The sequence below is a fragment of the Tympanuchus pallidicinctus genome, unplaced genomic scaffold (assembly GCF_026119805.1).
Source record: "Tympanuchus pallidicinctus isolate F22 unplaced genomic scaffold, pur_lepc_1.0 scaffold18, whole genome shotgun sequence".
Lineage (NCBI taxonomy): Eukaryota > Metazoa > Chordata > Aves > Galliformes > Phasianidae > Tympanuchus > Tympanuchus pallidicinctus.
In genome coordinates, this window is record NW_026294699.1 from 14,072,713 (window position 1) to 14,098,212 (window position 25,500).

Genomic DNA, 25,500 nt, shown 5'->3' on the forward strand with positions numbered 1-25,500 from the left:
CACAGGCACCCCGCACTGAGAACAGAGCCGACCGAGGCGCGGGCGGTCCGTCGGGAGGCTGCAGAGCTGAGGAGGAAATCTCAGTAACAGAACTTCTCACGGCGAGGGGAAATGGATTTCTGTAGTGCTGCAACAGCTCCTGCTCCATTTATTATGCTTCACCAGAATCTAGCAGTAGCACAGAACGAATCCCCATCGTGTTACAGGCTTTGTTAGCAAATAATTTGCAACTAATCATCGCCCAATGTAAGACTATATTGCAAGATTATGCTTTTTGTAAAAATGAATGATTTGTGCATCGTTTGATATCCTTTACAAACAGCCCAGAAAGCTCCTTTACTCGGGAGAACTGGCACTCTAAGGAAGCTCTGTAGGTGTTTACAACAACAGTATTTTTAGAAGCTGTCGTGCTTTGCAAGATTTGAAATCACACTGTGTATCTTAAGTACCACAATGCATGTCCAGGACACAATAAAACCAAAGCAATGTCTTCCATTGCCTTTAGTGAACTCCAGAGCTGATTCCGCACTCCAGATAAATACTCAGGGTTAGAGGCCAATTTCACATGCACTGCTCTGCTCATCCAGTCACACTACAGTCATAGCACAGGCAAGAACAAACCACTGAACAGTTGGGAATCATGACGGTAGCACTGATAACCAACGAAAACAAATGCATTCAGGCCTGTCTAATTCACAGGAATTCAGGACTGGCTAATTCACAATCCCTCCTGGCAGTGCAAGCTCTGAAAATTCCTTGTAATTTATGATAACTCTTTATACATAGCATAAGCTCTGGCCATGACCATCACCTCTGTCTTTTTAAGAAAAAAATGGGGGCAGAGGTTTTAAACAGATGATTCTTCCATGCAGCTAAGTACCGTAAAGGAGGAGTGAAGGTAGCAGCTAACTAGGTATTTTTGCGGAGGCTATGATCATCGTCCCCACGTTGCTGTTGATAATGCTGGTACAGTTTGGGCCCCCAGGATCCCCCCAACCCTTCTGCAGCTGGACAGTGTCCATTGGACATATTGAGTATAATGGAGGTCAATGATTTAATGTAATTCTTGGCCAGTGTGAGAGTCTCTATTTTGGAAAGTTTATTCTCAGCTCTCACATGAGGGATTACCTCCCGCAGGGCCTGGAATGCATTGTTGAGCTTGTGCATTCTCTGCCTCTCCCGCTCATTGCTTTCCAGTCTCCTCAGATGTCTGTCCTTACTGCTCCAAGGATGCTTGGCTCTGGCTGCAGCAATCTTGCTGCTCTCCTTGCTTCCCCCACTCCTCCTCTCTGTGTGCCGCAGGCATTTCACCAGTTCCTTTTTTCTCATTGCAGACTCCTCAGAAAAGGCTTCTTTATCAGCTGTACACCTTTTCTTCTTCCCTTTGGCTTTGGCCTTCATGTTTCAGTAGACGCTCACCAGAACATTAAGTATCAGTGTGCTGCAAAAACATGATACCAATATCTTTAACTGTTGGACAGTTTAACTGGGAACAACTGTTCTGATGCTTTTTTTTTAAACAAACTTATCTGATGGTAAGTTTATTTCTTCAGTAAGGTCTACTGGCTGCCAATCTAGAGATGTTTGCTTCAAAACCATGGATGTTACCAGTCAAGATGCCTTGTGCAGATGAACTAAGGAGAAAATCCTTCTAACAGAGTACAGGTAATAAAGCAGCCATCTATCACCTCAGACTCTTGCAAAATACATTGGGGCATCAGACAGAACTTGCAAGCTGTTACTCAAAGCAGTTTCTCCAGGTGCTTTTTGTGGCAATAGTGGAAAATATGTGTTTATAAGCAGTCCACTAGAGGGAAGCATGACCTAACTCACCTGGTAGCTCAAGCTGCTGTCCAGGAGCATGCTATCACCCAGGGCTTCTCTCTGTTCCGAGTCCCCACCGCACACACACAAGACAGCAGCCTCACAATCACTCTTCCTCAAACACCAACAATCAGTCACAATTTCCAAAAATAATTCCTTACATCTGCGTCCACCCCATGCAGCCACACAAGGTATCCTCTTAACACATTTGTGCTGATCAATCTACATAAGAGTGGTTTGAGGTTGGTGAGCCATTTAAAAGAACTGGCCACAGGTGCACAGCTGCCCAGACAGGACATCATCCTTAACTGCAGCAGGTGCTGAGAAGCTCCCAGCTGCACCACAGCAACCACACCACTTCCTCTCTTGGTTCTTTACAGCTGTATGTTTAGCTGCTGGGCACTGACAGTGGCTCAGTTCCCTGTCCATGTGGGTATCCTGGTCATCCCTAGGGTTCCTTACTAGCTAGGAGTCAAGCTCTACCAGAAAGGACAAGAATTCACAGAGCAGCTTGGGAAGGTAGCATCTGGGTGCCAAATGCCCACAGGACAGTTCCAAAAAACTTGTCGTGGCAGCTTAGAAGGAGCAATAGGTTTACAAAAGTATCATGAGAAAGAAAATGGGACTAAAGCCAAGCACTGGGTTTTATTCAGGACTTCTAGTCTAGCTCACTTAGCAGAAAAGTGCAATTGAAGGACATAAAAGTGAAAACAGGACTGAGGACACCGGTCAACTTCCACCCCTCCCCCCCCCAGCACAGTAAGTGCTCTTAGAGCAGAGAAATGAGCAGCTGCTCTCAAAAAGGAAAATAGCCTGCAAGAATCAGGGAAGGGGTTCATAGAAGCAGCCAGAAAATAAAACTGGGAGGACAGCACAGGAGGAAGGAAGCTTCAGCAAGCTGAGGGAGGAAGCAATGAAGTCCTACAAACTGCAGGTGAGGGTGAGCAAATAGGATGAGGTGGGATTAAGAGGGCACTCAGCTGGCTAAGGTTTGCTTTCAGACTGCAGTACACTGCAGTAACTCCCTGAGAAAGTGCCGTGTGGAGCCACAGCCAGAGAGATGGCATGGGAGCAGAGGAAGAAGAGGAGACAGAAGAGCTCAGGGGCAGAAGAGTGGAGTATTCAAGAGCAAACAGAGAACAACAGCCAAATATCAGCAAGTCTGCACCCATCCCTCAGGGCTGGCATTACTTTTCTGCGACTTACCACTGTCATCAGCTGAGGAGAAGGACCTAGAGCCCAAAGGGGGACATGGCAGAGACCCGCAAGAAGCCAGGAGCAGCAGCAGCATCCAAGGCAGCAGCCAGGGCACTGCCTGCCCTCAGGGCTGGGCCAGGGTCCACCAACAGAGATGCCTGGGAACGAGGAGCTTGTGAGGGATGCAGGACCCTCACACGGAGGACAGCCCACAGGACACGCTGTTGGAAGTCTGCCCAGCAGGCGCTGCGACAGTTGAGGAGGCAGCAGCAGCCCCACTGCCCTCCTCGTCACAGCTGGCTGCCTGCGACACGTGGCATTAGCGGTGTGGGCGGCCCCGGGGCCACAGCCCTGCAGCTGCCAGCAGTGTACAACCTCAGCCCTGCCAGCACTCCAACGCTACGTGCTGGGTTTGGGCAGCACATGAAGGAGCACTGCCACAGCCTGCTTCCTCCCACGGAGGGAAAGTGGTGGGCAGGCAGCAGGGAGCACAAGGCTGCCTGTTTGGGCTGGTCATGGGGCTTACGGGGCCAACAGTGCTACAGCAGCATGGGCAGCATATGGAGGCACTGCTGCAGGCCGATGAGTGCATAAACAACTTGTCTCTGAAGGAGGAATGACTCCCAGACTTACTTCAGCAGGTGGGATGTCCTCAGGCGGAGAAGGAAAAGCCCATCGTAGTTCTGTGTTCTGCCACGGGCCGTGCAGGTTACCGCACCGCCTGTGCCACAAAGGCACTAAGAGCACTTCATCCCCTGCAAGGAGGCTGCTGCTGGTAAAGATGCAAGAGCTCAGATTTTTTCAGTAAGTACATAAGACAGACGGTTAGTGCCATGGGAGCTTCCACACCTGTTCTCAATAATGACCGCTGTCTTGGTCAAATTTTAGCCCACTAGTTATATTTTAGCTAACGAAGTTAAGTCGTCTTGGTGACAATTTCTTGTTCCCAGGACTCACAACAGCTGTTAGGTGGATGCAGGGGCTTGCACACCAGCTTCCAGTAACTACTTCACATTGCTGTGTGTCAGCATGATCTCAACAGGCGAGGAAGAAAACAGTTCTTTTCTCCTCAGGGAGGGCCGGGCTGAGAGTCTGAATCTCATGTGAAAAAAACTACTAAAACATGTAAGTACTGCATTTACCTGGGGATCTTAAGTCAATTCAGCACGTGCGTTTAGATTGAAGCACAACTTCTACAAATCAATTCAAAACATTGTGAGAGAACAGCACCATTCACTTGTTTTCTGAAAGATACCTGTGAATTCTTCCTATACGTATTCAATTCTAGGATTAAAAGAAATGAATATACATATGTATTTAATTACACTGTTTCTAACTTGAGCACTGCTTCTCTACTGACAATACACACGTTACCTGAAGTTGAAGCAAGGGTGAAACAGAAATAATTAAGGGTGGTATTATTTAATGTAGACTCATCTCCTGGAACTGTGGCTTTGAAGTTTTGGTACAATTCTCAGCCTCTGGATGCTAACACTGACAGTGGCCAGCTATGCTATACTGTGGACCAGAACCATTACTGGCATCTGTTTAAGAACGAACAAACAGACAAGGAGATTATAAATATATAACTATTTTATTTTTAATATTAAATATTTTTAAATTACAAGCAATTTATTGAATCACACTATGCATGATAATCAATATACAGTAGAAATTACAATTTAAAAATGTACACAATTTAAAGACATTTTGACCTGAAATTCATTAACTATGATATATTGCCATAAACCTCATACCTGTATTAAATTACAATAGGAAAACCTCATACCTATGGTTTTGTTACATAGTTTCCCATTTACAAATAGAATTAAACATATATACACACACATCAGTACCATTTGTCATTTAAGTTACACCTACAACTGTGCAAGTTCGAACAATTTCATAAACAAAACTAACTGTAAGTCATATTCAAGTTTCTGAAAAACAGGCTGCTGGTTTTACAAATACTTATTCTCAGTAAGTTTCTATGATGTTCGACTCCCCTCTACGCTTTTTCCAGTCTCGTACCGAAGCCATTAACACACAAGGATATTTCTGTATGACTTAAAGCTGAAGTAATTTCGTACGCTCCGTTCTTAGTTAAGGCTATTTCTTATAAGGCTAATAAATTTTGATTCCACCAACTCTCCACCTTTCATCAACCCCAACAAAAATAGCCATTCACCAACACCTGACAACGCCGACACGCAGCGCCTCCTCAGAAGTCCTTCACCAACCAGCCTCCTGGCGAAGGAAGCTTTGCGTGCAACATAAAAATCTGCTAAAAATACTGATAAAAAGAATGAGGCTTAAATGGCTTTCATTAGTGCATCAACAAGGATATGAAACATGCTGAACTCGACCCTTCCCACGAGCAGTTAGACATGCCACGTCCCTGCAGACAGGGATCTGGGAGAGGACAGGCCTTTCCATTAAGACTGAACACACTTCCCACTTTGTTGGCTTCTTACTACAGATCTTCATTTTTATTTTTGTAAATAAACTTCCTTAGGTGGGAAAAACATCAGGTTTCATAAACAACTTCAGCAGCCAAATTGAGACAACGTCTTTGGATAAAAGTATCGTACTAGGGAGGGAATTCAAATTTCAGCAGTCTGAAAAGAGAGAACATCTACTTCCGAAACTGAAACCATGCTCAAGTAGCCAGTGCAAGAATTTCATACAGTTTTAAGAATGATTCGTAACACATCACCTCATTAAACACAATTTGTGGAATTACCAGTTCATCTTCGCTGTGCCACTGAGTGCTAGGTGGATATATTGCAGTATTGCTAATAGTTGATCAGATGTTTACTGTAATTTTATTTGTCCAAAAAAGACCCTTAGGATTATTGCCATCTAGCCTTCTGGATTACTGAAATAAACCCACGGCTTAACTGAGGTGAGTCAACTTCACATATTTCTCTCCTCTTTGTATAGCTGAAAAGGACATTGCTTAATATCATACACATCCCAGCCCATTTGGAAAATGTGCTCCTTTGGCAATTTGCTAGCAATTCGTCCGTTTGCACTAAGGGGTGAACTTTCAATCCCTATGTAAGGTTTTCTTTAAACTCTGGTGAAGAACAGACATTGTATTTCCATCAGACCAAGGGAATTCCTGCTGGAAGGCTGCACATGTGAGAACAGCTGAGTTTCCAGAATTTTAAGGACCAAAACGCACAACCAAATTTTAACATTGTGGAATACAAGCTTGTACTTCACTTTGGACCATACTCTAAGTCAAGCCATTCAAAATTAAGGCTGAACTCCAGGTCTGACACAGTCGTTTTTCACCTCCCAGGGCAGATAAAACCACCCACCATCTGCAGACCGCTTACAGAGCTTCATACTTAGTTCTGAATTTTCACACTTTAGAGTGTGAGAATTACTGAACCTCGATGTGATACCTTAATCTAGTTGTATCGAGGAGTTTAATATTGAAACTCTGGAATTTCTAAGCAATAATATGTCCAGAAGTCAATTATCTGTCTCTTAACATATCCCAAGCAGCTCACAGCTTCCTTAAGCCGTTCGCACTGAAGCACAATTCTTACCAGCCCTGAACCTGAGTGCCTCATCAACAAAGTTCTCACCAACACATTGGCAATTTTAATAACTTGACAGAACTAAGTCGCTCCCTTTTGGCTGGTGTGGAAGCCAGTCGGGCCAAGGGCTGGGCAGTGCTGGAAAGAAGCAATTAACATATTCCTTTTCATTGAAAAAAACCAAAATGCATACAGAAGTATAAGACACCAACTTCACAGATCTGTAAATATCCAGTCCTCTTGCACTTCAGAGGACAAATGTTTTCAGGTGACTGGATCTGAACACAGAGCACTACCACCACCATTATACTGAAGCCCTGCCCAAAAAAAGCCACTAAAATACAATGTAATTTAAAGCCAGGTAAACTGTTCCTGTCAGTGTTTCCTACAGATCTGCAGCTGCATAAGGCATTCCAAGAGGCCAGGGAGTTGTTTCTCAAATTTACTCACTTTGCAATAGTAATTAAGGATTCTTTTTTTCCCAAGCAATTTAAAGAATTTAACTAAATGCACAGGAGAGCACGAGGGTTCAAGAACCACGCTGTATTCCTTTCCCTACAGGCAGCTTCAGAGTAAACTTTACTATACAACATCTTTGGGTGTGCATTTCAAGATGTACCATGGAGCCCTGCAGATATCTGACAGTAAGTCTGGCCTCACAAAGGGTGTAGAACTGGCTATGAACCATTAGTGTAATTCTTAATTGTCGGAACATCACTGAGAGGTAGATCTACCACAGGCCTCTGAACGGTAGCCCCAGTCTGCAGTCAGCAGAAGAGAGCTTCAAAATTCACAGAATGTACAACTGAAGGGCCAAACATGCCTGAAATCCAGTCTGTTTAAATCAGTCTTTTTTAGAAGATTCATAATTCCCAGTTTTGTACAGTCAATTTTGTTTCTTCTCTCTCCAAGGCAGAAAGTTGTAGTGCCAACTGGAAGGCCCTTAAGTGTGACCCAGTCAGATGGAATTACAGTTCAAGCAGTCAGTAGGATCGTATTCAGGAATCGAGACATTATCTTTCATCTACAAATTCCAGAGTACATCATATACACTATTCCAGTTTCCTATAAAACATGAACACTAACAATCTATAGTCATCATTTAGAAATGGTACTGAATATAAGATTTCAGCAAATCTAACACTCGGAAGTTATGTACGTTTTACAAGTACCGTGCATAGCAAAGGCTACAAAAAGGACAAATCAAACTGGGTAACTGGGCCAATTCAACTTGTCTCATATTCCTCGAAAGATTTAACATTTTGATTCTGTACATCATCAGGAAATAGAGGAAGAATAATCCATAGTGCAATTGTAATAAGCAAAGTAACATGTAGTGATATCTTTTAAATAAATATGGCTCACTACTGATCAACTATCATTCATACAGTTCCAGCGACACAGCCACCTGTTGCACAGGACAGTTATGCACAATTCTACAACAGGTGTATGTTCAAACATAATGAACTACATGGAAAAATATAAAAAGAATATTATACAATCTCATACATAAACCAGACTGCAGTGTAATTGCTTAACTTGTCTCTTAAGTTATCTGAAAAATACTTCAAGTACTTGAAAACAGCGGCAGAATCATCTTTCAGTAATGAAAAGCAAAATTGCACTGATTTAAAAATACATTACAAAGTTAAATACACATTCAAATTAATGTCCTGATTTAACATTGCTTTCAGTGTTTACTTTCATTTCTCAGGGCTTCTTGATTACCTGTGTCTCTCCAGGAGATCCAGAGTTCACACAAACAAGTTTCAGACACAGTCTGTGCGTCCTGTGTATGAAGTCCCAGAAAGTTTTTAACTATTTAATCTTTTTCTCCATCTTCACTGCTTCCTGTTGGCAGAGGGAAGGTGCAGTGAGATGCCAGCAACCCATCGCTGCTCTGCGAGTCTTTTCCCACACCCTGCCATGCTGCTATCGCTCACTCCTCTGTACTGGCTTATCTTTCCCTGAAGCTTTCAACTACTGCAAACGCTGAGCTCCCAGATGCACGTGCACCTGCTGAAATCACACCGCTCAACGTCACTGCAGGGCAGCGCAGGATTTCCAGAATCTCTGATCTCAGTAAGTTACTGAGCAGCCAACGTTATCTAACCAGCAAGCATGAAACAAGAACAATACAGAACTATGCAACTGATTACATTTTTACACTGATCATCAGAAAGGCTCAGCAGTCACTAGTATTTTATAATGCAATATTTTATCTAGATTAATAATACGCTGAACTGATTCAAGTTTGCCCTTTTTTCCCCCCCTCTAAGTTGTCAAAAATGCATTCAAGCTTTAAAAAGCTTTTTGTTACATACAAGAAAGCTTCTGTTAATAGATTAGGTACTGGAACAGGCTGCCCAGAGAGGCTGAGGACACCCCATCCTTGGAGGTATTCAAGGCTATGTTGGATGGGGCCCTGGGCAGCCTGGTTTAGCATTAAACGTGGAGGTTGGTGGCCCTGCACGTGGCAGGGGGTTGGAGATTCATGAACCTTGAGGTCCCTTCCAACACTGGCCATTCTGTGATTCTGTGATTCTGCTACTACTCAACAAACTGAACTGATTTGTTTAGCTTTCTGAACTGTTCTACTCAGCTTTAGAAAAGACACTGCAATTCTTGAGAGAACATCAGAAATGCAGTTGATAGAAAGCAATACATCAAAACTGTGAAACAGGCTTGGACAACTGTAGACAAATTCCTCATCCTGTGCAATGACAATAAAACAACCCATGACAAGGCAATAACGGGAATTATTAATTATATTTATTAATTGGTAGCTTCAAAATAATAATTTTAACTAAATCACTTACCTCCTTGCTCTATATCCGAATCTGTAAGATGCGTAAGGGAAAAGCTTGCCATGTTTGCAGGAGAAATAGAGAATCTGGAGTAAGGGGATGAATGTGACCAGTTCTGTTCGAGAGTCCGGGCAGGAGGAGGCGGAGAGAAGTACTTGGACTGAAGAGGTGGCTTAGAGCTAATAAGGCTATTAGCTGCCTTTGATATAAAGGATGGCTCTGGGGAGGAGAAGTCATCGTCCCATTCAAAACCACCACCTTGGTGTAAAAAACAAAGGAAACAAGAGAAAAAGAAGCAGTTTACAGTACTGTAAAAGTCACATGATCTTAAAAGCAAGTCCCTGGAGGACTGCATTGGGTCAAAACAAACCTACTGTGCCTTCTTAGACAAGACCAAGTCATAAGAAACAACACAGAATTACAGAGGATGCCAGTGAATTCTGGAAGCAAAATTCAAACTTGGGAGGCTTTTCTACATACCACACAAAAGCATAATACTGACTTCAGAACACCAACTCTATCATGTAAAACCATATAACACTATGCTCAGCAATAAAACAGAGGAGTATGGGAAGTTAGTCATCTTTTGCCTAGGAACTGGCTAGGCACCTGTACACAGGAGCTGGTGAATGATTCTGCACCACTTTTCTTTCTTCTTCTACATCTCCTTGTTTATTAAATATATATATTTTTCTCCTCTCACCTCACAGATTTCCTTGCTTTTAATCTTCCTCTCCTCCCATCCCACTGGGAGAGAGCAAGTGGCTGCGTGCCCACCTGCCTTCCCACACATCAACCCACAGCATGCATACACTCACAGGACAGAGCCTGGAGAGAATAAAGGTCACCAACAGAGCACACTGACAGTCATAAAGACTGCAGAGAGGAGTGCAGCACCTCCCCAGATGCAAAACTCAGCTTCAGAACCCTGAGGTTCAAATCTTGCACTCATACCTACATTCTGACAACATCCAGCTGCTAAAGCAAATTATTTGTACAAGCACTCTAACGAGGCCAAGAAGTGTCGATGTGCTGCAACATCCAGACCAAACGAATAAAAACAGCCTCTTGAGCCAACCCTGCTGGGGTTTAGTTGGGGGGGGGAGTCACAAAGACAATTTACCTGCAGTTTGATCTGGGAGGAGAGGGGAGGGAAGGGGGTCACAAGGACTTCTTATCTGCAGTTCTGCAGTTCAGTTGCCTCTTGAGACACATCAGCAGATAAGCACTGTTAACTCCCAAGCTTTGGTAAACAGTAACATTACTGTCCAAGCCCAGCTGAAGTATTTGCTTCAGATGTGGAATTGAAGCCAGTACAGTACAGTGTACTTATCAAACTGCGTATTTCAAGTGACAGCTCATTAAAACTATGCAAAGCACTCTCAACCTGTGCTGCACATAAACATTTTCAAGTACCTTCTTCATCTGTTGAGCTTTCTGAATTTGTAAATCTGTTGAAGTAACTAAAACCCGAAGATGGAGCAGGAGTGCTGTGAGAGCCTTCGCCATTCAAGTCTGCCACACGGTTTCCCAATTCCTTGGTTGGTGTTTCCTAATGCAAACAAAACAGTTTAACCCTTTTGTACATGCAATGCACCCATGCATTTAGATGCCAGCTTTCCAAAATTTCTCATTTCCCTTTCAAATCTACCCTTGAACAGAATGGCCTGCAAGCTCTTAGTTATAACCACGCAACAGAACTCTGAGTTCACTTTAAGCATATACACATACTTCCATTTTCTAAACAAGTTTTATCAACTCAATGCTACAATGCATGCAGAAGTGACTATTTCAACATCATTTACAGGTAAAACATTTCATCTCCAATTGAACAGATATGGCTCCTTTATCAGCCATACACAGGCTGATATTGGTTTGGGTTTTTTTTCCTGCTTTAAAGCAGCCTACAGTCCTGCCTCCCAGCATTTTTTGTTGGCTTGCTTGCTCATTTTTGTACTCCTTAGCTCTAATTCAGGATGAAGAGGCTAATGCTGCTGGTACATGAAGCAGCCAACATGTTAGAAATTGCAGGAAGGCTTCATAGTTCAACAACTGAGCAGTTTGATACATCTTATTTTTATCTTCCCCTTACAGTAGGATTATTACTCTACAGAACACAAAGAAATAAATACCACCTGTTTCCCACTGCAGATGACGACTCCTGGCAGTTACACACATCACCACCAGCATTTCCAAAGCCTGACAACTCGACTGTTCTTTTAGACTCACTGTACTGATGGAAACTGACACAACAGGATTGTATTTTAATGTTGTAGCAACTGCACAAGATTAAAAATTGATAGAGCAAATGGGAAACAAATCTAACCTTAGGCTGCACAAGCACATCAGTGTTATTTTATTGAATTTGAACAACACTGTATTAATAAAAAGTAGTACTGTCATCTAACTACTTCCCTCACCTTTTGATTATAGTTTAAGGTAAATTGTTTTGTGCTAATTAAGGCAAGATCCAGTGTTTTTACCTGTATAATAAACACATTCAAACTTAAGTCCTCATACTCCATTAACAGGTAGTCCACTTCCACAAAGCCACAACATTCCAGGAAATAAAATTACTAACAAAATCTAGTCCATAATATGCTGTCTCACACACCCAATTTAAGCACAGTCTTACAAGCATCAGTGATACATGACTAAAACCGAGTTTCAATCTAGTGCATACAACCAGGGTTCAAAAAGCACTGGACATTTAGGACTTGGTAAGCAACTCTGTGCAAAGCAAAACTGCATTTGCAGTTACTGCAGCCATTCTATTGCCAGCATAAAACTGCACCTCGGCAGGAAGAAGTTTCTTTACACAAAGGAAGAACCAACATCACAAACAAGATCTAAGAAAATCAACTTGTAATGGTGAGCCCACAAGTATCATTGATCTATTCTCCCACTTCATGTTTACAACAACCTTTTACTTCTCATTACAAAACAGATACCTGATCAAACAGATAGACCGTGACATCGTCAAAGAACGTTACAGCTTTCTTCTCGTTTTTCCAGTGCTCAGGTTGCCTTCCATGAAGAGGTTTGGGAAGTTTCAGTAAGCTTCTCAGATGTTTTCCATCATCCTTGTCAGAAAGTATCTCAGGAACTTGGTGAACAGTCTCATCCTCACTGTCAGAACTCAGGCTGTGCATGTGGAAAGTCCTCATGTCATCCTCAGAATCACTGTTTTCATCTTCCTCATCTGCATCATCACCGTCTTCTAAATCAAGCATGCCAGAAACATCAAGCTTGCCAAGGTATTTTCCTTCAATATCCGGCTCTTTCAGCTTTTGTCCTTCATTATGGTAGAAGGGCTTCTCACTATTACTGGAATCTAAAGAATTGTGTATGTTATGCACAGCCTTAAAGTCTCTGTGTGAAAGAAGTTCTGACGTGTTGGTGCCAACGCAAGAGACGCTTTTACGGCAAGTCTCAGAGGGCTTTATTTCATCCCTCACATCATCTCCCACTGGTATCTCCAGGGAAGTCAGAGCTGCCTCAGCCCACTCCTCAGGACACCCCTGCACCCTTACACCCAGCTCTTGCATCTCTATCTTACGATTCAATTCAGGTTCTGTATTCTGAATACTGGTATCCTGGTAATTCCTCACATTGTGCTTTTGCGGTCTCTCTTCCAAACAGCAATCCTTCTCACTCTTATTCTCTCCTCTATTTGAGGAAGCACCACACGCAGTCTCCCTTGATAGATTTACAGTCTCTTCTGCTTTTTTGTCTGGCTCGGAATCATTATCAGAGAAATAGGCAGAGTCTCTATATGAATTTTGATTTGATAATGGAGTTATTTCGAAGTTGCTGTTCACTGCATCTAAGCAAGGTGCTGCTTCTGAAACAATGATGACTGGATTAGAAGGCAGATCACTGACACTGCTGTCACTGACCGCACACTGAGCGGTATCCCCATTGGAAGCATCCTCAACAATCACATGGGAAGTCCATTCTGGAGACTCCAGATTCTCTGTTTCATAGCCGCTGTCAGCAGGCTTATCAGGAGGCAAGAGTTTTTGAGGACTTTGAGCCTGTAAAGATTCCAAAACTTCAATTACATCTAAAGAATCCAAAGAATCGGGCGTCTCTAAGACTTGGTCGACAGCTTCCCTAGGAGATGGGCTGTCTTCCAAAAGGCTGTCCTGACTTGCGCAGTCTGAAGCACCAACAGAAATTAAGGTCACCTCTTTTGGAACATCCTTACAGTTCTCAAAATCACTTGATGTTTCTTGCCTTCCTTCTAACAAATCTTCATCTTTTTTGAATATGGGAGACTTACACTGCAAGTTTCTTTCTGCACCTTCCTGATCCCATTTTTCCCTATTAAGAGCTATTTCATCAGACTCGGACAGCACTCTCTGTTTTATTTGTGTATCACTCTGATCTGCTTCAGCAGCACTGCTGCAAGATGAATTCTTTCCAACATTATTATTTTTTGCATTATTGGACAGCTGTTGAAAGAAAGTATCAGTGTTACAGAACAAGGCTTGGTTGACTTCCACATTTGGAAATTTCCCCTCATCCTTCAAATAAGCAAGACTCGTATCCTTATCGTGCAACTTACGCACTGCAGGTGGACTGGAGGATGCCTCTGTGTCTCTGCTAGTCTGAGACCAAGAATTCGTATCTTTATCCACTGCTACTGGGTTCAAGTTTTCGTCTTTCACAGCTCCAGAGTTTTCACGTATTAAGGAAAAGACCTGCACATTTTCAGCCAATACAGGCTCAGGCTCTACAGAGCTCCTACTTGAGGTTTCTAATACACTTTTTAGAACAGCTTCTGTTTTTTGCCCGAAATCACTGCTGGTTTTATTGGACAGTACCCCTGTTAGTAAGTTTTTCTCTTGAAGAAACAAGAAGTTATCAGAAAGTTCTTCTAACGTTACCAACTCAGACTGGCCAGAGATGTTTTCACATACAGAAACTGTTTTGTTTTCAAAAGCATGACTAGAATGCTCTTTCTCACCAAAACCTGTGACATTTGTAATATCCGTGTTTGAGTTTGAAACGGTTGGTTTAAAGTCGTTAGGAAAATTATTTGTTTCAGCAAAACCAAGTATTTTTTTATTTGTTAATTCTTCTGATCTCTCAATGTCATTAAATATATTTTGGAAAGGACTTTCTGGACTAGTGGTAGCAGGCAAAAATTCCTCTTTGGGATCTGTATTGTAGTGGAAGAAGTCCCCATCAGTGCTAGATTCTTCAACATCGAGATCCCTGAGAACCATGAAATGAGAACTTTTTTCTTGTACAGCTTCTTGATCCACTTCTGTAGTCAGCACAACTGATTGGTTATCGAAATTCATGCTGCAGCCACTGCCTTTTTCCTCTAACTGGATATAGTAGTCGTTCCCAACTGAGAGTTTGTGTGCATCAAACACAGGTAACACCCCAGGAACAGCCAGCGATGCTTCCTGACCACTTCCATCCTGTGCTCCTGGCCCTTGCTCTGAAAGGGACCTCTCAAAAACCTCCACTGGATAGAAAATACTCGTGTACGCCATTGCTTCATCGGGATTCACGTGACCACACTCATCAAAATGATCGTGTTTAGCTGCCTCCCAGATATATTCAAAGCTGAGACCCTGGCTTGTTTCAGTTACAGTAAGAACTTCCTCCATCTCATGGCCAAGTCTATCTCCAGTGAAGTGATCAAGGATCGGAAATGCAGAATTATTTGTTTCTCTATTTGAGGTGTTTGGCTTGAGAGCGTTCCACTGCTGTTCAAAATCAATCTCCGAGTCCCTTTGGCTCTGCATGCGAAGGTAAGTTAGAAGTCTGTGCACTTCTTCTGCTGTTGGTCTCTTCTCTGGAGGTAGCCAGCAGAATTGCAGAACTTCATACCTATGCAAACAAGAAATGTGTTTCAACAGTTTCCACGTGAAAAGCAATTTACAGTAATCAGATCATTAATGAACTAAAGAGCAAAACACATTACTGACAGGAATTTGAATCTACAGCAGTTCCTCTCATTTTTCTCTACTGTTTCTTTGTCAGTAACTTGCCATAATTTCAATACACTTCTAAGAGAAACGGGTAATACAAAACATCCCCACCAGCTTTAAAAATAAGTTTAAAAAGTTGAAGTTTACCATCTATCAGAGTATGGCTGCTCCAGATGCGGCTTAAAAAGTTTAACCTGCTTCTCCTTTATGACATGGGTTAAGACCTCTCTGTCGGAGAAGTCCGAGTAAGGCTGAGCAGCATTCTCAAACAGCTCCCATAACGTCACACCCAGGGACCTGGAAAAGAGCAGCAGAATGACAGTACGTCCCAAGAACTATTTTAAAATTGCTGTAAGAAAACAAGTGCTACATAAACAATTCACAAAAACCACCAAACACCACTCTCCTATTGGCTCAACAGGAATGTCAGAATCCGTTAACTCATTTTAATTGCATTTGATGGAAAGCTAGAAGCTCTCTGAAAGCAGTGCCAAGGAAGGTATTGAAACACAGAAGCTGCAAATGACTGATCTGTGGAAGAAACTCTTGCATATTAAAAAAGTAACCTTATGGTCAGTACAACAGTAGGAAAGAAAATCTTTAGTCCAAAATTGCAGTCACAAGTTAGATCACTAGAAAGCAGATCTCTGTCAATCTTTTTTACACTACATCTTTGAAGCTGCAGAACTGGGAAGTGCTGTATTTGCTCAGTGCTACATTAACCATATTTTCAGTGACTAAAGTTGATCCCAATTACCATAGAACTACTCAGTTCAGAAGAGGTCTCTGGAAGTAATCTAGTAGCAACTTGAACAAAGCAGTTCTGTATAAAAGGCATTAAAATTTGGAATGCTTAAGGCCCTGGCTGCTGGTAGTTCACATTAAGAATACAATCCAAGGAACTTTGCTTGAGGAATGCAAGAAAAAGTACTAAGATCATTTCTACACATCTTTCTGTAAACCTAGATTTACATTAAAAATAAAACAATTTATTATTAGTATCCTTGAATACAAATGTTTTCAAGAACTGTCAGCCCAAGCCACAAATTCCATCCCTCAAATTTCCTTGGAATTCCAGGGGAACTGGATGACTTAAAAATTCCTCATCAAGACTTTCTCCAGTCCCTCTGTAGCTCTTTGGTAACAGGGGCAGCTAACTGCAGCCCTCAAACATTACACCACGAAACATTTCTACCAATTAAACTTAGCTGAGTTCTAGTGGGATCAACTTCAGTGCGTTTTCAGATCACCTGCAGCTATTATATATTAATGCAAAAATTATTCACTACTTCCTTCCTTCACAAACTCTCGAATACATTTGTCAAACAGAGCAGCTTTTTATTGTTTTTTTTTCTGCTTTCTTAATCTGGTTGTTCTCACAGCACATTTCTAAGCTGCTTTCCAAAGCAAGATGAAGTTTCAGATTTGTAGAGATTATCCTACCGTACATTTGACAAAGCCAACAAGCAGTGTACTTGGCCAACACTCAATTTAACTTTAAACATCATTTATTTCTTCATATAATCTTCGAAAATCTATTCCAAAATCTAACACTAAAATCATTTTTAAATTTGCTACATACCATATGTTACTGTATTTATTTTGCTCTGCTGATAACAGCTTGTCTTGAAAACTCGTCACTAACTCAGGTGCAGTCCAGCGGAGAGGAACGAGTTTCTTCCCATCTGTCTCAATATAATCTTCCTATAGTATTGAAGGAAAAACAACTGAAAAAACATTGAATCTACTCCCAGAACCTGACAAACTTTTCCTTAGCCTGGTTTTATGTGATCACTGTGTGCAAAATGGGAACTGAAATAAATCCCATTTTACCCGAGTAGCTACAGAAGAAGAAGCACTCACTGCATAATAAAACCCAACACCAACTTCTTGTTTAGGATCTGCTACTCAAAACTTTTCAATGCATGCTTTTCATTTTTCACATTCTCAGTATTTTTAAGCATTTAAAACACTTTCTTTAAATGTCATTGCATTTTCTTTTCTTGAAATGTCAAAGTGAATTTTTGCATAACACCTGCCATTACCATTTTAGGACTACTGCACATTAACATACAAACACAGACATTTAACCTTAACGAGCAGTTTCTATAAGCTCCACTTCTGGAAAAATCATCTGTTCTGCTGCATGAGGCTTGCTACAGCTCTCTGCCAGCCATACTCTGAACATCCACTATTCAAAGAAAAATCTACTACCAAATCACAACCTTAAAACATTCTCGTTATGACCTCATGCTTCCAAACCCTTACAAAGAATTGGTAGGTGACCAGAGTAACTTACCTTGTACCTACTGAATCCTATACCATAATCTCCTACTTTGACATTTAAATCAGACGTAAGAAAGCAATTTCGTAAGGCCAAGTCGCTGCAAAAGCAAGCAAATAAATAGTGAGTCTTCAACCCAAAGAGAGACCAGCAGGTTAAAAAAAGGAATGCTTTAGAGGAGTCAGGCCAGAACTTGGAGTATCAGATGAAAAAAGCCATCCTCCAAAGGTAACCAGTTACACACAGGTACACGCTACAAGAGAAGCAGCAGGATGCTCCCAGTAACCAGCCACGTGGGGAGATTCATTTAAAAGCTGCAACTTTGAGCCAAACTAAATGTGATGATGGTTACTTTTACATACAAAGCCTAAAATATTAGAAAGCGACTTCAAATCAATAGTAGGTTACATTGGCATGATTAAACTACTGCAGGCTAAGACTAAATTATCAGTTTAAAAGCAGAATTCACACTGTCCTTTACAAATGAAGCCCAGGATGTCACCTGTGGTGGTGAAGGACCCTCCTAGAAGCCCAGACTGTCACAAATGCAACCACTGCATTCTGCTTATTCTACAATGCAGATCACGCAGGACTGTCACAGACTGGAACAACGTCAGCCCCATTCACCCCACCTGTCACTGCACGCCTGCCAGTTTCACTGTCAGAAGCAAAGGTTACCAACAACTCACAGCAGGTTTAAATACCTACCAACTTACAATATGACACTAAGCAACTAGTGCTATGTTACCTTCACAGCTAAATTCCTCTGAATAACAGTCACGCATTACATTTGAACAAGAACTGTGTGTCTGACAAAGACCATCAGAAGTACTCATGCATTTCATAGAAGCTCCTTTAATAATCAAATCCAAGTTCCTTTGGTAAAGGAAACAAAAGGCTCTTGAAAACACACTTGCAGTTTCTGCCCAGACCACAACCACTCTCAGCCAGCAGTGCTGCTGGAACAACATGAAGCTGCCTCAGCCCACCATGCAAACTCAGAAATCAGTGCAAGTGTAATGGAAGTGCACCACAAGAACTCTACCACTGCTTCTGTGTGCATTGAAAGCAAGATTTCCCCAGTGCGTGCTCTGGAAACCACACGATCTCTTTACTTAAAGGAAGAAGGAATTATTTTTCCTTCTAGAATCACTGCGTTTCACAGGACAGAAGCCCTGTGTAAGCTTGAAGCACACCCCAAAGCTCTCCAGTTTATTTCACGCTATTTAAATAAATATCCTAAGAGAACAGAAATACATCTTCAGCTGCTTGAATTTACCACTAACAACAAAATCACTGATGCTGGAGCTTTACCACTTACTCTGACAGCATCAGGATAGTGCTGCTAGAAGTAAACATTTACAATGATACTTTTGCAGATCCACGGAACAATTCATCAACTTTAAGTGTATTTAACTGTGCCTTGATAGAATGCAATGATAGAATGCAATACCTACAAAGCCACGCTGCTGCAGTACAAGGAACAGCCATCAGTCAGTGTAGTAGGCACAGCTGGTACGACCTTCAAGTCATTTGCAGCGGTTAATTAAGACGTTTAACAGTGCTCAATTTTGTTGCTGTTTTATGCCGTCACTTTGAGAATGAAGTTTAATAGTTTCCCCTAAACAGCACAGTGTGCACTGACAAGCTCTAGCACAAGTCCTTGATTTGCTTATAGAGATGATGGAAGTTGTATTTCTATGACCAAGAACAGACTGACCCAGAACCACCACCACCAGGAAACAAAGCTGTGACACTAATGGTTCCAGGTAAGGCACATTTGGGGAGCAACTACTCCAATACTTGAGTCACTCCGAGTCTGCAGGGGATGTGTTCCAGCTCCCTCGTGCCTTTAACCATGAGCCCTGCCATAAGTCAGAGCAGTTAGTTTCACAAACAGATTTTTTTCAGACCTCTTACAACTACTGCATTGTTCCCCAGTAACTGCACCATCTTTAACTACAAGTCAAGAAATTCTGGATTTCTCCCCCCAGTCACTGAAATGAATATTCTCTCTGCCTATGGTCTCCACCAATTCTGACTAGCTCATTTCTGACGATCGAGAGGCTGCATGAACAGTGATTTAGTGAGAGATACCCTGCTTCAGATTTTTTCATTTTATCTCAGCTTCTCTCTTACTACATCAAGAAAGCAGCGACTTTCATGTTTAGTATCAAAGCCAATATGCTACCAAAAGTTCTACTTTGCTGTAAGCCATCAAAGTACAGTCAGACCTATCAAAATTCTAATTACGCCCTCCCTTCCCAACAAAAGTTATTTAACTTATCTAAGAATTAATCAAACTACTGTGTCTTCTGCACTGGCTTTGCAGAAAGCTGTGCTGTTCGGGCTGCAGAGCCCAAAGGCAGGTGGGGCTGCACAACCACACCAACCAGCACCGCCTTCATGACTTACAGCACACAAACATGGTCAAAACACAGTCTTGAGCACATGCTTGTTTCAGTGAAAATATCCATATGAATTCTGAAGCACATCCTAAGTAATTTATTTGGAAAACATACCTATGCACAAAATTATGTTTATGCATTACAGCAAGTCCAGCAGCAATCTCACATGCCATTCTCTGTAGCAGCATGATTTGTGAATCTCCTCTAATGTGGTCCTGCTCATTGCAGATATAAGTTTTCAGGTCACCCTGTAAAAGACATTGAAAATACTGATCAGTGCTGTGCATTGAGTGAATCTCAAAAGCATTTAATGAAAAGCCACCTAACAACAAAGCTTTATCAGTCAACAAGGCTAGCACTAGATACAAACACACCTGTGCTTAATAAAGAATCTCAAGTTTCCCATCACCACCAGGATACTTAGGGAAGTTATCCAAGGCAGATGGTACATCCTTTTAAGGGTTTTTAAATCACATCATTTAGTAATTAACAGCTAGATTACCACAAAAAAACCATAACTGTCAAACAGTAATACCTTCCAGGAAAAATATGAGGAGCTTCTATTTTTAAACAGGATAAGTCAAAATTGCAAGTGCTCCCATTCAGCAAAGCTGACTGGAATACACAAGGGGATGGGAGGGAGAGACAACAGTTTCCACCATTGCTGGCTCATCAAAACTGCAGGGATAAAAGAGCACAGTAATACAGCCCACTCCCACCAAGCAAATGGCTTCAGAAGGCATTTTTGTTTTAGAAGAAAATGAATTGTATGGAAGCTGCACAATACGTTCCATCAACTTATTTCATGGTGTAACACTGTGATTGGGCTCCAACTGCATGAGTCACCTGTGCCTCAGCTTGGACTTGGAGGGAGAGTGAAAGGAGGTCTTGAGGGTGTATAGACAAGGCAGCAGTCAATGCACTGCCTAAAATGTGCTTCTTTACAGAAGAGCAAAAATCACTACGCTTAAGTATTTAAACACATGTAAGCACACATCTGCCTTTCCACCTCGCTTGGGCAGAGCTCAGGACTCCCAAATGAGCAGAGTCCATAACAGATCCCCTATCCCACAGCACAACACACCCAAAGTCAGCCCTAGGTGGCAGCACACTGCTGAGGAAAGGCAAACTATCAGTTGGGAAACTGTCCTCACTATTAGAACAGCAACTGCCTGCTTACAGGTTGTCCCAGTTACATTAAGTTCCTGGGATGCCTCAAGGTGCACAAAGGAATTACTTTTTAATTTTTAAATGCATTAGTAGCAGCAGTGCTGCGTGGCATCCCCTCGTTAGTAAGTAATTCATGTAGACACACATTCTTATAGGAAACACAACTTGCACTTGTTTTCCCCATCCTACTTAGAGCAACATTCAAGGGTAAAATACAGAATTGCTTTTTGGTATTGGTTTAAGATAATACTTATGCCAAACTTTGGGGATACTGATGAATACCTTCAAGTGCTGGACTGCCACCCAGATGGAGCTGCACAGGCTGGAAGAAAGGCTCCTGTACCTCCTGGTCTGCAATGCTGCTTCAAGCAGGAAGCTGAACTGGAGAGCTCCTGATGTTCCCTTCCAGCCTGAATTATCCTACACCTCCCTGCCTACCTGCAGACAGCAGCAATGCAACAACAATATTCATATTATACGAGCCACAAAACAGCCCTTCATTGGACAGAGGTTTTTAATGCAGTAAACTTCAAAGTTTACACATTTGAGTAAATACTGCTATGCAAAATTCCCTGCTCAGATACCTAAATCACACTTCAGGAAGGCTTCACTTGTTCTGCCACTGCCTCCTCTCTTTTCTCTTGGGAATCAATGAAGAACTAGGTTATACTTTTCCTTCCAACCCCTCTCAGTTCTAGCCAGGATCAGTTCAGCCTTCTCCATAAAGCAGCCCACAACATAGTGAGACTTATTCCTACCACCGCCCAACCACTATAAGCCAGGGACATCATTTATCTGCAATATTCTTCTGTAGCTTTCCAGGCTGTGCAAGTCCACAAGGACACCCAAACAGCTGATGTGACTCTTCAAACCAGCAGGTACTGACAGGAAGAGTTTGAGAAGTGTAAAGACGTTGCCCAACTGTGCCCACACAACACTCCCTACCAGCTGGAAAGCTACCTGCCAAGCCACACAACACCACATAATTAAGAGAATGAAAATATTACTTCTACCTCTCTACTCCTCCAACATTGCTCCATTGCAAACGTACCTGTAATGACTGCTGTTAAAATATTTGAAAGTGGTGTACACTATACATCCTTCACATCCTCAGAAAGTTGTTACAGTATATGTAAATTTAAGAAATATTAAGCAGAACAAGTCGTCTTTGGACCCAACAGACATGATTTCTGATGCTGCCACAATCTATCAACCCTCCATTTTTCTCTAGTGATTATTAAGAAGATTGTTGAACTATGGGTAAGTTTTCATTGCAAAGTTGGTTTTTTATTTATTATTATTATTATTTGAGAACAATGCTTTCAAGTGGCAGTAATCAGAAAGGCCAAACAAAAGAAAGAAAACTACTGCAGGCAGGCACCTCCCAGTAACAGCACCCCTGAAGCAAGCTACTGGCATTCTGGGCAAAAGCTGCATGCTGCTGATCTCATCTGCCTGGGGAATTGTAAAATATTTCTTCAAGAACCATTAGACAGGCAAATCAGCCTCAGCATATACGTGCTACCTCCACATTTGAATAACTTTCCCTTACTCATAAATTATGTCCACTCATTAGAGGAGTTGCTGTGCTGACAGAATGCTGGCCATGCATGACCAAGTAATATATGAAAGTTAATAAGCCAGCTACCACTATTTTTAACCTGGCTCCTTTCTACAGCCTTTGATAGCTGGCTAGTAAGACAGCACTAACACACTAAGCAACCTAATGCAGGATCTTTGAAGAACTTGTTATTTCTTCTGATAATTGTCAATTAACAAAGTTAAACAACTGTAATACAGATGAAGAAAAATTAAGACTTAAACCTTCCAATCATGTATGCACAACTGCCTGCTTGCTTCTTGCTCAGCTCTTTAAAACAAGGGATGCAGAGCAGCTTGGATTACAGCACAGAACATGCTAAAAGCTAGCAAATGTAGCTACTGTGTGTACAACCAGGCTTTCCTGAGGAACAGAAACACCTTGAGGAGCTTCTATGGCCAAGAAAACAAGTAACTGAGTTCAAGCGCATTCAGTGCTGCTACCATAGCAGTCAGCTCTATCTGCACTGCAGCTTCCAGTGCTTCTGATCATCCTTCTGGTGTCAAGGACCCTGGGAGCTGCTATACTCAACAGGGCTACCTGAGCAGCATAGCCAACATCAAGAGGCCCCATAAAGGCTACAGATCCATACAGGAGAAGTTGCAAAAAGGAGAGATTCTATGATATCCAGTGATTTTGAAGGAGCATGAAGAAATCGCCCTATAGATACAGTTCTGAACAGCAGACACTTCTCATTACTCAGCATACCAACTTGCAAAGAAAAATCCGCATGCCTGGAAGAACCTCAAAGAGCTTGACATCTGAAGAGAGCTTCCTATACAATCCAGCCGACATTTTCACTACCTTTATGCTAAGCCATCTCCATCATATCAAGTACCATAGATCAAAGCAGTTTTTTTGTGGTTGTGTAAGTACATCCAGCACCAGTAACACCAGGTGAAGAGCTTCAGCACAGCACTATATCGCAACCAGAAGAACAGCACATCCTCCATCCTTATTCTTTGAACAGCACGCAGCCAGCAGACGCTGGAACCTTCAGCCAACCTCAACAGCCTCCTTTCTTACAGCCTTCCAACTGAACAGCTTCATACTGGCACGTTTTGGAAGCACCTCCATACTCACTGGACTGCCCAATTTCAGGGAAAAAAAAGCTACAGAAAAACCTCTCACCTCTGGCTACTACTACTCTCACCTCGTACTTACTACTACCACTTACTAGAGCCCTGGAAAATCCAAGTAACTGCCATCCCAATCACAATAATAAAAGCAGCTTGTAGAGTATAGCCCACTGAAACTAAAAATGAATAATCATCAAACAACTGTCTACAAAGGCAAACTACCTATCTTTTAATTCCAAACTGTGCTGTCTGCCTTCCTGCACATCCCTCCCTCCATCACATCTCTCATCTCCCAGCACTTCAGTGCCGCTCCCTCCCACAGAGGCCCAAACTCCACTGCAGAAGTCAGTGACAGAGATAACTGAGCTAACACTGCACTCACCAAAATCTCTGCATACAGCTATTTTAAGTGAGCTCCACCTGGCCTGCCCAGCCCTGTGTATTTGTGCACACAGTGAATAAAGCACCATCATCTCCAGCAGGTACTCAGTTCTGCTAAGTATGAACACTTCAGGTGAGCCGGGCTTTCAGTATGGAAGTCACATACAACACACTACAACACAGAATACTCTAAAAAACAAGTTTTGGTTCTCTCTGAATAGAGTAAACAAGGCATCTATTCTCCTTTTCACTGACATCCAGCTACACACAAATGTACAGAGCTGCTGTTCTGGCTGTCAGGCTTACTGCCCCCCCAGTTAAAGTGAAAACCTATTTTATCTCCTTAAGTCAAATCCTTTCCAGATTACTCTGCAGGATCATGACAATTTTTGGCACTAATCAGGCAAACCAAGATTTTTTAAAATATACACTTAAAGTATGGCAATCTTCACAAGTGACTCCAAATTCAAAATCAGATTAAATCATGTAAATATTTAAAATCATGGCAGTAGTTAAATCTGGTTAAATATTTAGATGTGTGTCTACTAACAAACCTTATATTCTTTTTAAAAGTCCTTGTAAAAGAAACTACAGCTTGAGTGCCAACTTAAAATCAGTACAAAGTATTCCAGTCCTGCACACTGAAAAAAACAAACACTGTCTGCTTCACCTTCAGCATGCACTTTGGAGACCAAAACCTAACAATTCACCCTGATCAACCATTCCAATTCTTTCTCCCATAAGAAAAAAAAAAGATTTTATCAGCATTTCTGTCTCACTGGTTCACCCAGCCCATAAAATACCATTATTTAAGGCCACAGATTGATGTTTTTACAAGAAAACTCAAAGTTCGTGCCCCCACTGATTTAAAATGCCTGAGGCATGCAGTGCAACTAGAGCCCTATTTGTATGCCTCAACTTAAAGAGAAGCTCTGTAGTGGCAAAGCAGGTGAAGGACCACGCTGGATTTTATAAATACAAACTCTTTTCTTCTCAAGGACTTAGAAACACACATAGTCACCTCTGAGACCATTTCTGCCTTAACATTTTTCAACTTGGCGTTCAATATTTAGACTACAAACACCAAAAGCAGCTATTGAGCCTATTTTCAGACAGCCACCTGCAGCTCCGAGGTTTGTCTGTTTTGTTTTTAATACTGTGCTGCGCTACAATAAAGCCATTCAGGTTCCACCGCCACGTCCAAATCTTAGTTTGTGAGGTGAACAGGCACAGCCCCCAGGTCCCACA

The 25,500-nt window shown here is 42.0% G+C and overlaps 2 protein-coding genes across 3 annotated transcripts in view; both read right to left on the reverse strand.

Moving 5' to 3' along the window:
* Positions 1-287: 287 nt before the first annotated feature.
* Positions 288-4,562, reverse strand: BHLHA15 (basic helix-loop-helix family member a15). Of its 2 annotated transcripts, none has more exons than XM_052680157.1 (2): positions 3,031-4,562; positions 288-1,441 (listed from the first exon to the last, which is right to left on the reverse strand). In XM_052680157.1, the coding sequence occupies exon 2, from the start codon at positions 1,399-1,401 to the stop codon at positions 910-912; it is 492 nt and encodes a 163-aa protein (XP_052536117.1). In that variant the 5' UTR covers positions 1,402-1,441; positions 3,031-4,562; the 3' UTR covers positions 288-909. The 2 variants fall into 2 exon arrangements, with proteins under 2 accessions (XP_052536117.1, XP_052536118.1); XM_052680158.1 differs by lacking the exon at positions 3,031-4,562 and adding an exon at positions 1,834-3,019.
* A 34-nt stretch (positions 4,563-4,596) lies between these two features.
* LMTK2 (lemur tyrosine kinase 2) overlaps positions 4,597-25,500 on the reverse strand; it is a 35,806-nt gene continuing 14,902 nt past the window's right edge. Inside the window, exons 7-14 of the mRNA XM_052680149.1 lie at positions 20,137-20,270; positions 17,630-17,714; positions 16,913-17,034; positions 15,478-15,627; positions 12,331-15,229; positions 10,796-10,931; positions 9,392-9,637; positions 4,597-8,423 (exon numbers count right to left, since the gene is read on the reverse strand). Coding sequence (XP_052536109.1) covers positions 8,395-8,423; positions 9,392-9,637; positions 10,796-10,931; positions 12,331-15,229; positions 15,478-15,627; positions 16,913-17,034; positions 17,630-17,714; positions 20,137-20,270 — 3,801 coding nt within the window. The 3' untranslated portion in view covers positions 4,597-8,394. The remainder of the gene's footprint in view (positions 8,424-9,391; positions 9,638-10,795; positions 10,932-12,330; positions 15,230-15,477; positions 15,628-16,912; positions 17,035-17,629; positions 17,715-20,136; positions 20,271-25,500) is intronic.

What these genes read in the sequence shown, in the direction of transcription:
- BHLHA15 (XM_052680157.1), bottom strand. Translation starts at nt 1,401, where the DNA reads ATGAAGGCCAAAGCCAAAGGGAAGAAGAAAAGGTGTACAGCTGATAAA.